Source organism: Trachypithecus francoisi, unplaced genomic scaffold, assembly GCF_009764315.1.
Source record: "Trachypithecus francoisi isolate TF-2019V2 unplaced genomic scaffold, Tfra_2.0 Lachesis_group2, whole genome shotgun sequence".
NCBI classification, from domain to species: domain Eukaryota; kingdom Metazoa; phylum Chordata; class Mammalia; order Primates; family Cercopithecidae; genus Trachypithecus; species Trachypithecus francoisi.
The window spans coordinates 111,543,705-111,557,509 of NW_022681465.1; the positions used below are offsets into that span (position 1 = coordinate 111,543,705).

Genomic DNA, 13,805 nt, shown 5'->3' on the forward strand with positions numbered 1-13,805 from the left:
GGTATAATGTCAATGTTTTTATATTTTGTTTAAGTCTTGTTTTGTGGCCCAACATGTGGTCTATCTGGAGAAAATTCCATGTACACTTGAGAAGAATGTGTGTTCTGCTGTTTTCGGGTGGAATGTTCTGTATGTCTATGCTGAAGTGGCCTATAGTATTGTTCAAGTCCTCTGTTTTCTTATTGATTTTCTGTCTGGTTATTTTATCCATTATCGAAAGTGGGGTATTGAATCTTCCCCTATTATTGTGTTGTCTATTTCTTCTTTCAATTCTGTCAGCGTTTGCTTTATAGATTTAGGAGGTCTGATGTTCAGTGCATATATATTTGTAATTTTTATACCTCCTTGGTGAACTGACCCTTTTATTATATAATGTCCTTCTTTGCCACCTGTAACAGTTTTTGACTTAAAATCTTTTTGTCATACATTAGTATAGCCACCCTTGCTCTCTTTGGGTTACTATTTGTGAGGAATATCTTTTCTCATCCTTTCATTTTCAGCAAGTCTTTCTTTCTTTTGTTTTTTAGAGACATGGTCTTGCTCTGTCACCCAACTGGAGTATAGTAACATTATGATAACCTACTGCAGCCTAGAACTCCTGGGCTCACGGGATCCTCCCACCTCAACATCCACAGTAGCTGGGACAACAGGTGTGTGCTACCATGCCTATTAATTTAAAAAAAATTTTTTTTAGAGACAGAGTCTTTCTATGTTGTCTAGGCTGGTCTTGAACTCCTGACTTCAAGCAATCCTTCTACACTGGTCTCCCAAAGTGCTGGAATTACAGGCATGAGCCATTGCACCTGGCGACAAGAGTTTGGTATTTGAAAACATATAAAGTGAGACTCCTGTAGATGGCATATAGTTGGATCCTGGTTTTTAGTCCATTCAGTTAATCTCTGTCTTTTAATTGGGGACTTTAATCTATTTGCATTTAAAATAATTACTGATAGGGAAGAACTTACTATTGCCATATTAATTATTTCCTATATGTCTTGTAGCTTTTTCAGGCCTCCTTTCCTTTGTTACTGCCTTCCTTCATTTTTCATTGATTTTTTTTTTGTAGTGACATGCTTTGATTTCTTTCTCATTTCCTTTTGGGTATATTCTATAGATATCTTACTTGAAGTTACCATTGAGATTACATAACGTATCTTAAAGTTGTAACAATCTAGTTGAACAACTTCAGTTGCATACAAAAACCTCTCCTTCTTTACTACTCCACCCCAATTTATGTTATCAATGTCTTAGGTTAGGTATTTATATACTGTATACCCATCACTTATTTTATTTTTTAAGACAGAGCCTTGCTCTGTTGCCCAGGCTGCAGTGCAGTGGCATGATTTTAGCTCACTGCAACCTCCATCTTCTGGGTTCAAGCAATTCTTGTGCCTGAGTAGCTGAGACTGCAGGCATGCACCACCACACCCAGCTCATGTTTGTATTTTTAGTACAGACAGGGTTTCACCATGTTGGCTGAGCTGGCCTAGAACTCCCGACCTCAGGTGATACTCCCATCTCAGTCTCCCACTCCAGGAAAGGCACGGTGGCTCATGCCTGCAGCCCCCAGACAAGTCAGTACATTGTATGCATGGTCCACTCTTTTGTTTCTGGCCCAAGGGAAGAGTCAAGGTATGGGAGGTTTTCTCCTGGTTGAATCATGCTTTGCTGGGCAGGGAGAGGCACATGGGCATGCAAAATGCCACAAACTTTCCCAGCACTTTTGACTTTTGACTATGCTCTTGGTTAGGCATTGGCCTGGGCACTGAAGCTTCTTAATTCGGCTCTAGAGTTCTCACAGTGATATTCTGGCCTGTATATGGTTGTTAACCCAGTGTCTCCATGGGGTAACAAGGGCCTGGAGCTTCCTAGTTTACCATCTTGCCGATGTCTCCCAGATTGTTCCTATTTAAAATCTTCCGTTATTTCACTCCAATCTGGACGAATTGCTTCCTAGGTGTGCTCTTCATTGTAATTTTGGGACTTCTCTTCAATATTCTCCTGGATTAAATCTGATGTTCCCTGGATCCCATGCCTCCCTGCTTTTTTTGATTACTTCCTCATGCCTTTGATACACTACCTCAGGTAACCTCCTATGAAACAGGGTGTGGGGATATATTTTCAAATTCATGCGTAGCTGGAAATATCTTAATTCTATCCTCACACTTAACTGATAGTTTGGCTATGTACAGAATTCTAAGTTGAAAGTAATTTGTTGTAGCTAATTGCTTTAGGTGAGCAGACAAAAAGTTGGCTATTAAACTTGCGGATCCTTAAAGGTCAGAACGTGGAAGACCTTTTTCCTGTAGCACCAACTCTGCACTAGCTGTCTTTGTTTATTACAGACGGTTCACTCAACTTTTTTTTTTTTTTTTTTTCGAGACGGTGTTTCACTCTTGCTGCCCAGGCTGGAGTGCAATGGCATTATCTTGGCTCACTGCAACCTCCACCTCTCGGGTTCAAGCGATTCCCCTGCCTCAGCTTCCTGAGTAGCTGGGATTACAAGCATGTGCCACCACACCCAGTTCATGTTGTATTTTTAGTAGAGACAGGGTTTCTCCATGTTGGGCAGGCTGGTCTCAAACTCCCGACCTCATGTGATCTGCCCGCCTTGGCCTCCCAAAGTGCTGGGATTACAAGCATGAGCCACCGTGCCCAGCCTCATTAAACTTTTTTAGACAATAAATTCTCTGACTTTTTGCCTGAAGGTAGGTAACCTGGCTACTGATCCTCCTGTCCTCAGCGATGAAGAGGTTGGCTGTTCCATCCATAAACTTTCAAAATAAATACCCAATTACAGCCCACATCTGACTCCTGCCCTCTATTAGATACTGTGTTTCTAAGTCCAAGACCTCTCTGGTGCTCTAAAGGGAAGATTCGTCCTTCCTTGGCTGTAGCCTCTCTACATGTATGTGGCTTTCTCTGCCCAGCTTCATCAGTCATTACTCTTACATTCTCTGTAGATCTCCCTAATCTTCATTCAAATCTACTATCCTTCCCTCTTTTTTATAGCCATGAATTTATAACTTTCTCTATTCATTTACTATTATTTTTAATGGGATCTCAAGGACAGGGATAAGTAAACATACTAAATCTTGAATTGGAAGACAGTACATACCATTTCAATAGGAATTTTTTGGCAGGGGTGGGAGTATCAGGAGGGAATAATGGTGTAGACTTTATTACCAGATTTACTGTCACTTTTCTTTTCAGATAGGGTCTTGCTCTGTCACCCAGGCTGGAATAGTGTTGTGATCATGGATCACTGGCCTCAACCTCCTAGGCTTAAGCAATCCTCTTGCCTCAGGCTTCCGTGTAGCTGGGACCACAGGCATGCGTCACTATGCCTGGCTAAATTTTTTATTTTTATTTTTGTAGAGACAGGGTCTCACTTTGTTGCCCAGGCTGGCCTTGAACTCCTGGGCTCAAACTGTCCTCCTGCCTCGGCCTCCGAAAATGTTGGGATTATAGGTATAAGCCATGGCACCTGGTATCACTTTTCTTTACAGTTAAAACTTCCCCTACAGAAGATATAACCTCGTAATTGTTGTTACCTCTTCCTCCATGACATAGGTGAGCAGTTTCCAGTCCCACTCCACTGTCTTGGCATTGGCTGGATGTAGCCTGAAAGTCAAGTGAAATCAATTAGAATTATGGAGAATTTAGAGGGAGAAGGGATTGGATCTGGAAGGTGATAGAAGGAAGAAGCCTCTTCTTATCCTCCATGCTCTTGCTCACCCTCTGGTATTACACCATGTCAATCTGAGAGTAGTGGAACTTCATTGTTTTTTGCTACCCAGTATCCACTCCCCTTTTGGAAAGCTTTAGTACTATAATTTTGTCTTAAGAAACCAACTCTTCACTACTCTTAACCAACTAGTTTTACCTACCAGAATGCCAAAATGAAGTATGTGACTTTTTTAGCCAATCATGCTGTTCTACCCCTCAATTCACAGTGATTGGCTCAAAGATATAGTCATGTCTCTCATTAGGCAAACTAAATCCTGCAAGACTCAATTTCAGAACTCTTGGGTGACTGTAAAGGAAACACTCTCTCCCACGGGAAGTGTCATAAAAGCCTGAGGGTGAGAGGGCTACCACACACAGCCCCAAAACAGAACCAAAGTAGAGCTGCAAAATGAATCCTGGTAACCATTTTTGTATACTGAATCAAGTCACATCTTACTCCTAGGTTTCTAGTAACATGAGGCATTAAATTCTCTTTTACCAGTAGTTAAGGTCTGCTTGGACTGGGTTTCTTATCATTTGCAATTTAAATAACACTAATATACTAAGCCACCCACTGTATAACAGGTTAAAAAAGGCTATCAAGAGAAAGCTATGCCCTGAGTCTAAGATCCCTAGAAGATTCACCAACAGCCAGAGGTTACGGTTCATACTGTTGAATTTTCATGAGAAGCATGTAGGCCTCCTTTAGGACATCCACAGTCTCAGAGCCACTGAGCAAGATTTTCTGGATGATGTGAGCCACAATTTCTCTTGGTGGGTAATGCTGGGGTGACACAAAGTCCATCAAAAACTGCACAGTCCCCAGGGGAAAATTCTCTTCAATGGTATTTGCTACCATTCTTAGTCTTCGATGAGGGATGGGTTCTAATTTTTGACCCTTGTTCTGCAGAGATTAAAAAGAAGGAAATTAGGAGGGATTTCTGTAGAATACAAAAATAAGAGGTTCTAGAATAGGTTGAAGATAGCAAAGTTTTCCAGATATTTGAAATATTTCATAATGAGAAAAAAAAAAAGAGGCTGGGTGTAGTGGCTCATGCCTGTAATCCCAGCACTTTGGGAGGCCAAGGCAGGCGAAATGCTTGAGGTCAGGAGTTCGAGAGCAGCCTGACCAACATGGTGAAACCCCATCTCTACTAAAAATATAAAAATTAACCAGACGTGGTGGCATGTGTCTGTAGTCCCAGCTACTTGAAGGCTGAGACATGAGAATTGCTTGAACCCGGAAGGTGGAGGCTGCAATGAACCGAGATGACGCCACTGTACTCCAGCCTAGGTGTCAGAGCGAGACTCCATCTCAAAACAAACAGACAAACAAGAGCTTTAGCTAAAAAACTTTTAATGACATGCAAAAAAGCTTATATAAAGTTAAAAAATCAGAATTCAATATTATACATATAACATGATTTCATCTATGTTAAAATATAGCATAGACAGAAAAATACAAATGGGTCAAGAGGTAGCCTAGGTTGATTTTGGGGTGAGGGTAACTAGAGACTTAGGGATAGCTGTGATACTATATCAGATACTGAAATAGATAAGAAAGAAGTTTTAAATTCATTTTGTTGTTAGGAGAAGAATTCCATTTTTTTTTCTGTGAGAAGAATAAATATTAAGTTGCTTCTTCCCCCAAAAAATATGTATATAAAGACTGTGATGGAATATGCGGAAAGTGATTTTCTATTATGTGGGTGGTAGAATTAGGGGTGATTTTTTCTGTATGTGCGCTTCCATATTTTTTAATTTGTCCATAATACACACTTATTACTTTTATAATTAAAATTAAACAATTTTAAAGTTTGATTGATATGAGGATTTAATAATAATACATTTTGAACTCTTAATTTTTTTTTTTTTTGGAGATAGTCTTGCTCTGTCACCCAGGCTGGAGTACAGTGGCATGATCATGGCTCATTGCAACCTCTGCCTCCCAGGATCAAGCCTTCCTCCCACCTCAGCCTCCTGAGTAGCTGGGACTACAGGCGTGTGCCACCACGCCTGGCTAATTTTTTTTGTATTTTTAGTAGAGACGGTTTTGCCATGTTGCGCAGGCTGGTCTTGAACTTGTGAGCTCAAGCAATCAAGCCTGTCTTGGCTTCCCAAAGTGCTGGGATTACAGGTGTGAGCCATCGTGTCCAGCCTTAAGCAATTATTTTATTTATTTATTTATTTATTTTTGAGATGGAATCTCACTCTGTCGCCCAGGCTGGAACTCAGTGGCGCGATCTTGGCTCACTGCAAGTTCCGCCTCCCGGGTTCACACCATTCTCCTGCCTCAGCCTCCAGAGTAGCTAGGACACAGGTATGTACCACCATGTTCAGCTAATTTTTCAATTTTTTATAGTGGGGGTTTCACCATGTTGTCCAGGCTGGTCTCAAACTCCTGGGCTCAAGCAATCCACCTACCACGGCCTCCCAAAATGCTTGGGTTACAGTCATGAGCCACCGTACCCAGCACTGAAGACTTAATTGATCCGCAACCAGTTCTTACAATAATCTTAGGAAATATACACTATTATTATTCCTATTTTATAAATAAAGAAACTGAGATTTGGAGGGTAAGCATTCGTCATACAACAAATGGCAGAAGCTGGTTTCAAACACAGGTGGCATAAACTTCAGAGCCATCCTCTCAACCCCTACTCCCCATAAACAACAAAAATAATAAGTGTATATGTTAAAAATCCCAATTATTAAAATAAGTAAAATGCCTATGTATAAAAAGGCAACTGGGAAGGAAAGACATCAAATTATTCACAATAATAAATGCTGTCTGGGCCGGGCGCGGTGGCTCACGTCTGTAATCCCAGAACTTTCGGAGGCCGAGGTGGGTGGATCACTTGAGGTCAGGAGTTCAAGACCAGCCTGGCCAGCATGGTGAAACCCTGTCTCTACTAAAAGTACAGAAAATTAGCCGGCAGTGGTGGTGGGCGCCTGTAATCCCAGCTACGTGGGAGGCTGTGGCGGGAGAATAATCGCTTGAACCTGGGAGGCGGAGGTTGTAGTGAGCTGAGATTGTACCACTGTACTCCAGCCTGGGTGACAGGGTGAGACTCCATCTCAAAAAAAAAAAGAATGATCAGGCAGAGGCATTCAGAAGGAGAAGACATAAAACATATTAGAAGATGTAATAATTTTAAAAAAGAGAAAAAAAAATCATTCTCCAAGGTCAAATCAGTATGAATCCTTGGTTCCCACCTACCTGGATCACTGCTTGAACGAGGAAAGCATACCTTTTGACACTGAACTATTTCAAGCTGGTTTTCTTAATATGGGGATGGGATGTACATAACTAAAAAACACTTCATACTGTGGAACTTAGCCACAGTTATTTTCCCTGACACATCTAGTTTACTTCTCATAAATCAATGATGATCAATGGAAAGTAGCATTCCCACTCATGTCTTAAAATTGAGTTTCCTCCCCCAAAGGCAGCAAGTAATAATTTTGGAGGCCCTTAAGTGATAGAGTATTATTATGTCTGTGATATGGAAGCTATAATAAGGGCATCAGGAAGGGAAAGCATAGGAGTTGAAGATAAAAATTTGTTTTTTTGAGACAGAGTCTTGCTCTGTGGCCAAGGCTGGAGTGCAGTGGTGCAGTCTCAGCTCACTGCAACCTCTGCCTCCCAGATTCAGATGATTCTCCTGCCTCAGCCTCCTGAGTAGTTGGGATTATAGGTGTATGCCACCACATCCAGCTAGAAGATAAGAATTTACATAAGGCCTACGATGAGTCCAACACCCTGACACTTTACATGTATGACCCTGTGAGGTATGTTATTACTTCCGTTTTATAGATAGGAAAGCTCAGGCTCAAGAAGCTAAAGTGCCCTGCCAGGCGCAGTGGCTCACGCCTGTAATCCCAGCACTTTGGGAGGCTGAGGCGGGTGGATCACGAGGTCAGGAGATCAAGACCATCCTGGCTAACACGATGAAACCCCGTCTCTACTAAAAATACAAAAAATTAGTCGGGTGTGACAGCATGCGCCTGTAGTCCCAGCTACTAGGGAGGCTGAGGTAGGAGAATCTCTTGAACTTGGGAGGTGGAGGTTGCAGTGAGCCAAGATTGTGCCACTGCACTCTAGCCTGGGAGACAGAGCGAGACTTCATCTCAAAAAAAAAAAAGAAAAAAGAAAAAAGTGACAGTTTTTAAGTGTGGGACTAAAATTTGAACCCAGATCTGGGCCTCTACACTGAATGGGTCTTCACAAGTGGAAGAAAGATAAGAAATTCCATTTATGAATGAAATTTCATTAATTTGACCTGTCCTCTCATGCATGGACTCTAGTCACACTGAACTTCTCCTAGGCCTAGGGAAAGGACACCCAATCCCTAGGGGAAGATGTTAGCTTACCTCTCTTGTGTCTTTATCCGGTATTAGTGTCTGAAAGAAGAGGTGATGAACCGGAGGTCGTAAGAAGTACTTCAGTCTATGTAGGCAGGGTCTGTTGTACAACCCACCTTGTGGTGTTCGTGCTTGTACATGGGCAGACTTGAGTTTGGCAGGCTCTGACAGTGATATTTCTTTTCTGGCTGGGGTTTCCATGACAGAGAGCCAAGGAACTTTCTCTAAGGGAGTTTCAGACAGTAGGCTGGGAGAGCAGCTTAGAGAGGATGGAGCTGAGATATCCATAGGCATGTCACGGTTCTGTACACCATTCTGGGTAGAGTCAGGCCTGTCTTCTGGTAAGTGAGGGATGTCTCTAGGTGAGTGTGTCACATCCCCTGATGAGTGTGGCCTGTCTCCAGGTGAATGTAACACATCTTCCGTTAAGTGTGGCATGCCCCCTGGTGACGGTGGTACATCTGGTGACAGTGAAGCATCACTTGATGACTGTGGCACATCTTCTGGTGACCCTAGCATGTCTCCTGATGACTGTGGCACATCTGGTGATGGTGGCATGTTTCCAGGTGACCGTGGTACATCTCCTGGTGACTGTGGCATGTCTCGCACGTATGCCACATCTTGTGGATGTAATATGTTTTGAGGTGGGCCTGGTACATCTTGAGGTAGGCCCAGAGAGTCTTGAGGTGGGCTTGGTGAGTGTTGAGGATGCCATAATGAGTCTTGAGGTGGGCTTGGGATATTCTGCCCAGGGCATGGCACTTCTTGAGGTGGGTGAGTTAGAGCTGGTAGTTGGCACTGCATGGTTTGTGATGGGCATGACAAAGCTCGTGGTGGGCATGAGGAGGCTCGTGGTGGACATGGTGAGGCTCTCAGTGGGCACGGCAAAGCTTGGAGGGCACATGGCAAGGGTTGTGGTGGGCGAGGCACATCTTGCTGTGGGCATGGCAAGGGTGCTTTTTGATTGCTGCTGCTGCTGCTGCTGCTGCTGCTACTATTATTGCTTGTTGGGGAGAGGGAGCTAACATCTGAAGACAGCTGTAGGCTTGCCAAGAAGCTGAGATTACCTGTGAATGTGGCTGAGCTACAATTAGGCTCTGTTGGATAAACAGAGCTTCCACTGATGGATGTAGCGGGTGGGGGACCGACAAAGGTGTTTTCTTCTACTAGGTCCAAATCTACAGGATCACTGTTAATGATTCTCCGTGCTGTAGGCTGAGAGCTTCTGTCCACCTGCCCTTCCATAACCTCTTTGCCAGAGAGGCGGGTACATGTCTGAAGACTGGTTGGCTCCTTCTGGGAAGGAGTGACAGGTTCTAAAGTTAAGTCAAGAGTGGCAATAGGTCTATTTTCTCCCTCAGCTCCTGTCAGGTCAATCACACACAGTCCATTGCGATCTTTTGTCCTTGGTCTGGTCTCTCTAGTTAAGTCAATGAAGTCCTGTTGAAGGATTGTATGAAGAGAAGAGGTCAAGATGGCAGTATTAGCTTTATCTGAGATGATTTACGTCTTAGCTTTTAAGGATAAGCATTACTTTACCATTTCACCTCACTGATAAGTTACACATCTTGTATAACATAAGCAATAGTATTGCTAAAGCTGTCAATTTCTATACCTTCCTAAATTCTCCAAATGCCACATGCACATGACTAGGATCATAGTGGGATTTTTTTTTTTTTTTTCTGGTTTGAGGAGGACAGGGGAGTAGTAGGAGATATTCCAACCTTAAGTCACAAAGCAAAAAGCAACCTTTGTTTGGAAGGTCAAATACACAGGATAACCTACAACAAAAGCTAAATAAGAAGTGAAGCAAATGTAAGAGAATCTATGTGCTAAGAACTTTGAGTATTTTCACATATCTTTAATTTTCACAACGACCTGATAAGGTAGGCATTATCAATCCATCATACAGATGGGGAAACTAGAGTTCAGAGGGGTTATCTCCCTTAAGATTATACAGCTAAGTAGCAGAGACAGACATTCAAACACAGATCTGTCTATGTCTTTCCCTGTGAGGGCCTAGGAATGTATAACTTGATTCAATATGTAATCAGCCTAGAAACAGATATGAAAGATAATATAACAAGGGTAATAACACCAATAGTGTAAGTCTGAACCCTAAGTAAGTAAATTAATGAAAACTTCTGATATCCACTTCCATTCCTTGGCAAATTGATCAGGCTATTCACAAAGCCTAATGATACAGTACAGAGGTATTGTAATCAACATCTGTACCATAAGCCTGGAAAACTATTGCTCTATCTTCCAAGTGTCTTCTCACTTACTTGGATACTATTGCCATTGGTACTTTAGGGCCCTGAGGCTAGCAATACTATTGCTGCTCTCACAGCTACCATGCTATTTCTCTTAATAGATGGTCACCATGGTCAACAGCACCAAAGCAGAATACAGAATTCTGAGTGGGTCAAGTGAGAAGTTGGCATCCTGGAATAGGGATTCCCTCATCCTGGAATAGGGATTGCTTGGTGAAACCTAACGCCTCATTCTTAGGAAGCAGCCATATGGTATCACCACCTTCAGTGGCTTGGCTCTCAATGGCTAGTAGAACTGAACATAAATAGCTGAAAGGCCATCAAAGGTCTGAACTCAACTCCTCTCCCATAGCCAACTGCTAAAATGCAACATCACCAGGTCTCTCCCATTTATTTATTAATTTAATTTAATTTAATTTAATTTTTTTCTTGAGACGGAGTCTTGCTCTGTCAGCCTAGGCTGGAGTGCAGTGGTGCAATCTTGGCTCACTGCAAACTCTGCCTCCTGAGTTCAAGCGATTCTCCTGCTTCAGCCTCCCAAGTAGCTGGGATTACAGGTGTATGCCACCACACCAGACTAATTTTTGTATTTTTAGTAGAGATGGGGTTTCACCATGTTGGCCAGGCTGGTCTCGAACTCCTGACCTCAGGTGATGCGTCTGCTTTGGCCTCCCAAAGTGCTGGGATTACAGGCATGAGCCACTGTGCCTGGACTATTTAAAATCCATCACTGGCTAGGTACGGTAGATTACCTAGGGCCTAGGAATGTTTGCTTTTGTCCTTTTCTTTTTGAGATGGAGTCTCGCTCTGTCGCCCAGGCTGGAGTGCAGTGGCCAGATCTCAGCTCACTGCAAGTTCTGCCTCCCGGGTTTATGCCATTCTCCCACCTCAGCCTCCCGAGCAGCTGGGACTACAAGCACCCACCACCTTGCCCGGCTAGTTTTTTGTATTTTTTAGTAGAGAAGGGGTTTCACTGTGTTAGCCAGGATGGTCTCGATCTCCTGACCTTGTGATCCACCCGTCTCGGCCTCCCAAAGTGCTGGGATTACAGGCTTGAGCCACCGCACTCGGCCTGCTTTTGTCCTTTTACCTAGAATGACTATTATCCCTTTGATTGTTTGGAGTTTTTTGTCTTTCAAGACACAGCACAGACACCATTATGTGTGAAATCCTTTCAGATGACTTCTTCTCCCAGGTTAAACTAACCCCTTCCTCTACCATGTCTCCACTGAACCCATGCAAACCTCTCTCTTTATCCTCAATAATTTAATGATATTGAAAACAGAAATGTATTTTTACTTCATTTTCCAATTATGCATCGCTACTATAAATATACTTGATTTGCGTATATTAATACTGTATTCTGCAACTTTGCTAAGTTCACATACTAGTTTGAGTAAACTTTTTTTGTCTATTCCTTAGGATTTCTTTTTTTCTTTTCCTTTTTTATTCTTTCAATTTATTTTATTTTTTAAGTGTTTGTTTACATTTTACTTTTATTTTTATTTTTTACTTTTTTATTATAAGTTCTAGTATACATGTGCACAACGTGCAGGTTTGTTATATATGTATACATGTGCCATGTTGGTGTGCTGCACCCATTAACTCATCATTTACATTAGGTATGGTATATCTCCTAATGCTATCCCTCCCCCGTCTCCCCACCCCATGACAGGCCCTGGTGTGTGATGTTCCCCTTCTTGTGTCCAAGTGTTCTCATTTTTCAATTCCCACCTATGAGGGAGAACATGTGGTGTTTGGTTTGCTGAGAATGATGGTTTCCAGCTTCATCCATGTCCCTACAAAGGACATGAACTCATCCTTTTTTACGGCTGCATAGTATTCCATGGTGTGTATGTGCCACATTTTCTTAATCTAGTCTATCACTGATGGACATCTGGGTTGGTTCTAAGTCTTTGCTATTGCGAAGTGCCACAGTAAACATACATGTGCATTGTCTTTATAACAGCATGATTTATAATTCTTTGGGTATATACCCAGTAATAGGATGGCTGGGTCAAATGGTATTTCTAGTTCTAGATCCTTGAGGAATCGCCACACTGTCTTCCACAATTGTTGAACTAGTTTACAGTCCCACCAACAGTGTAAAAGTGTTCCTATTTCTCTACATCCTCTCCAGCACCTGTTGTTTCCTGACTTTTTAATGATAGCCATTCTGACTGGTGAGAGATGGTGTATCATTGTGATTTCGATTTGCGTTTCTTTGATAGCCAGTGATGATGAGCATTTTTTCATGTGTCTGTTGGCTGCATAAATGTCTTCCTTTGAGAAGTGTCTGTTCATATCCTTCACTTGCTTTTTGATGGGGTTGTTTGATTTTTTTCTTATAAATTTGTTTAAATTCTTTGTAGATTCTGGATATTAGCCCTTTGTCAGATGGGTAGATTGCAAAAATTTTCTCCCATTCTGTAGGCTGCCTGTTCACTCTGATGGCAGTTTCTTTTGATGTGCAGAAGCTCTTTAGTTTAATTAGATCCCATTTGTCAATTTTGGCTTTAGTTGCCATTGCTTTTGGTGTTTTAGCCATGAAATCCGTGCCTATGCCTATGTCCTGAATGGTATTGCCTAGGTTTTCTTCCAGGCTTTTTATGGTTTTAGGTCTAACATTTAAGTCTTTAACCCATCTTTAGTTAATTTTTGTATAAGATGTAAGGAAAGGATCCAGTTTCAGCTTCCTACATATGGCTAGCCAGTTTCCCCAGCACCATTTATTAAACAGGGAATCCTTTCCCCATTTCTTGTTTTTGTCAGGTTTGTCAAAGATCAGATGGCTGTAGATGTGTGGTATTATTTCTGAGGGCTCTGTTCTGTTCCATTGGTCTATATCTCTGTTTTGGTGCCAGTACCATGCTGTTTTGGTCACTGTAGCCTTGTAGTATAGTTTGAAGTCAGGTAGTGTGATGCCTCCAGCTTTGTTCTTTTTGCTTAGGATTGTCTTGGCAATGCAGGTTCTTTTTTGGTTCCGTATGAGCTTTAGTTTTTTTCAATTCTGTGAAGAAAGTCATTGGTAGCTTGATGGGGATGGCACTGAATCTATAAATTACCTTGGGCAGTATGGTCATTTTCCCAATTGATTCTTCCTATCCATGGGCATGGAGTCCATTTGCTTGTGTCCTCTTTTATTTCATTGAGCAGTGGTTTGTAGTTCTCCCTGAAGAGGTCCTTCACATCCCTTGTAAGCTGGATTCCTAGGTATTTTCTTCTCTTTGAAGCAACTGTGAATGGGAGTTGATTCAGGATTTGGCTCTCTGTTTGTCTGTTATTGGTGTATAGGAATGCCTGTGATTTTTTCACATTGATTTTGTATCCTGAGACTTTGCTGAAGTTGCTTATCAGCTTAAGGAGATTTTGGGCTGAGATGATGGGGTTTTCTAAATATACAATCATGTCATCTGCAAATAGGGACAATTTGACTTC

General features: G+C 42.1%; 1 protein-coding gene across 2 annotated transcripts in view; it reads right to left on the reverse strand.

Annotated features, from left to right (window-relative positions):
- SIMC1 (SUMO interacting motifs containing 1) overlaps positions 1-13,805 on the reverse strand; it is a 91,580-nt gene that overhangs the window by 38,910 nt on the left and 38,865 nt on the right. For both annotated transcript variants that reach the window (XM_033180107.1, XM_033180108.1), the window contains exons 2-4: positions 8,104-9,534; positions 4,401-4,633; positions 3,555-3,624 (exon numbers count right to left, since the gene is read on the reverse strand). In XM_033180107.1, coding sequence (XP_033035998.1) covers positions 3,555-3,624; positions 4,401-4,633; positions 8,104-9,534 — 1,734 coding nt within the window. The remainder of the gene's footprint in view (positions 1-3,554; positions 3,625-4,400; positions 4,634-8,103; positions 9,535-13,805) is intronic.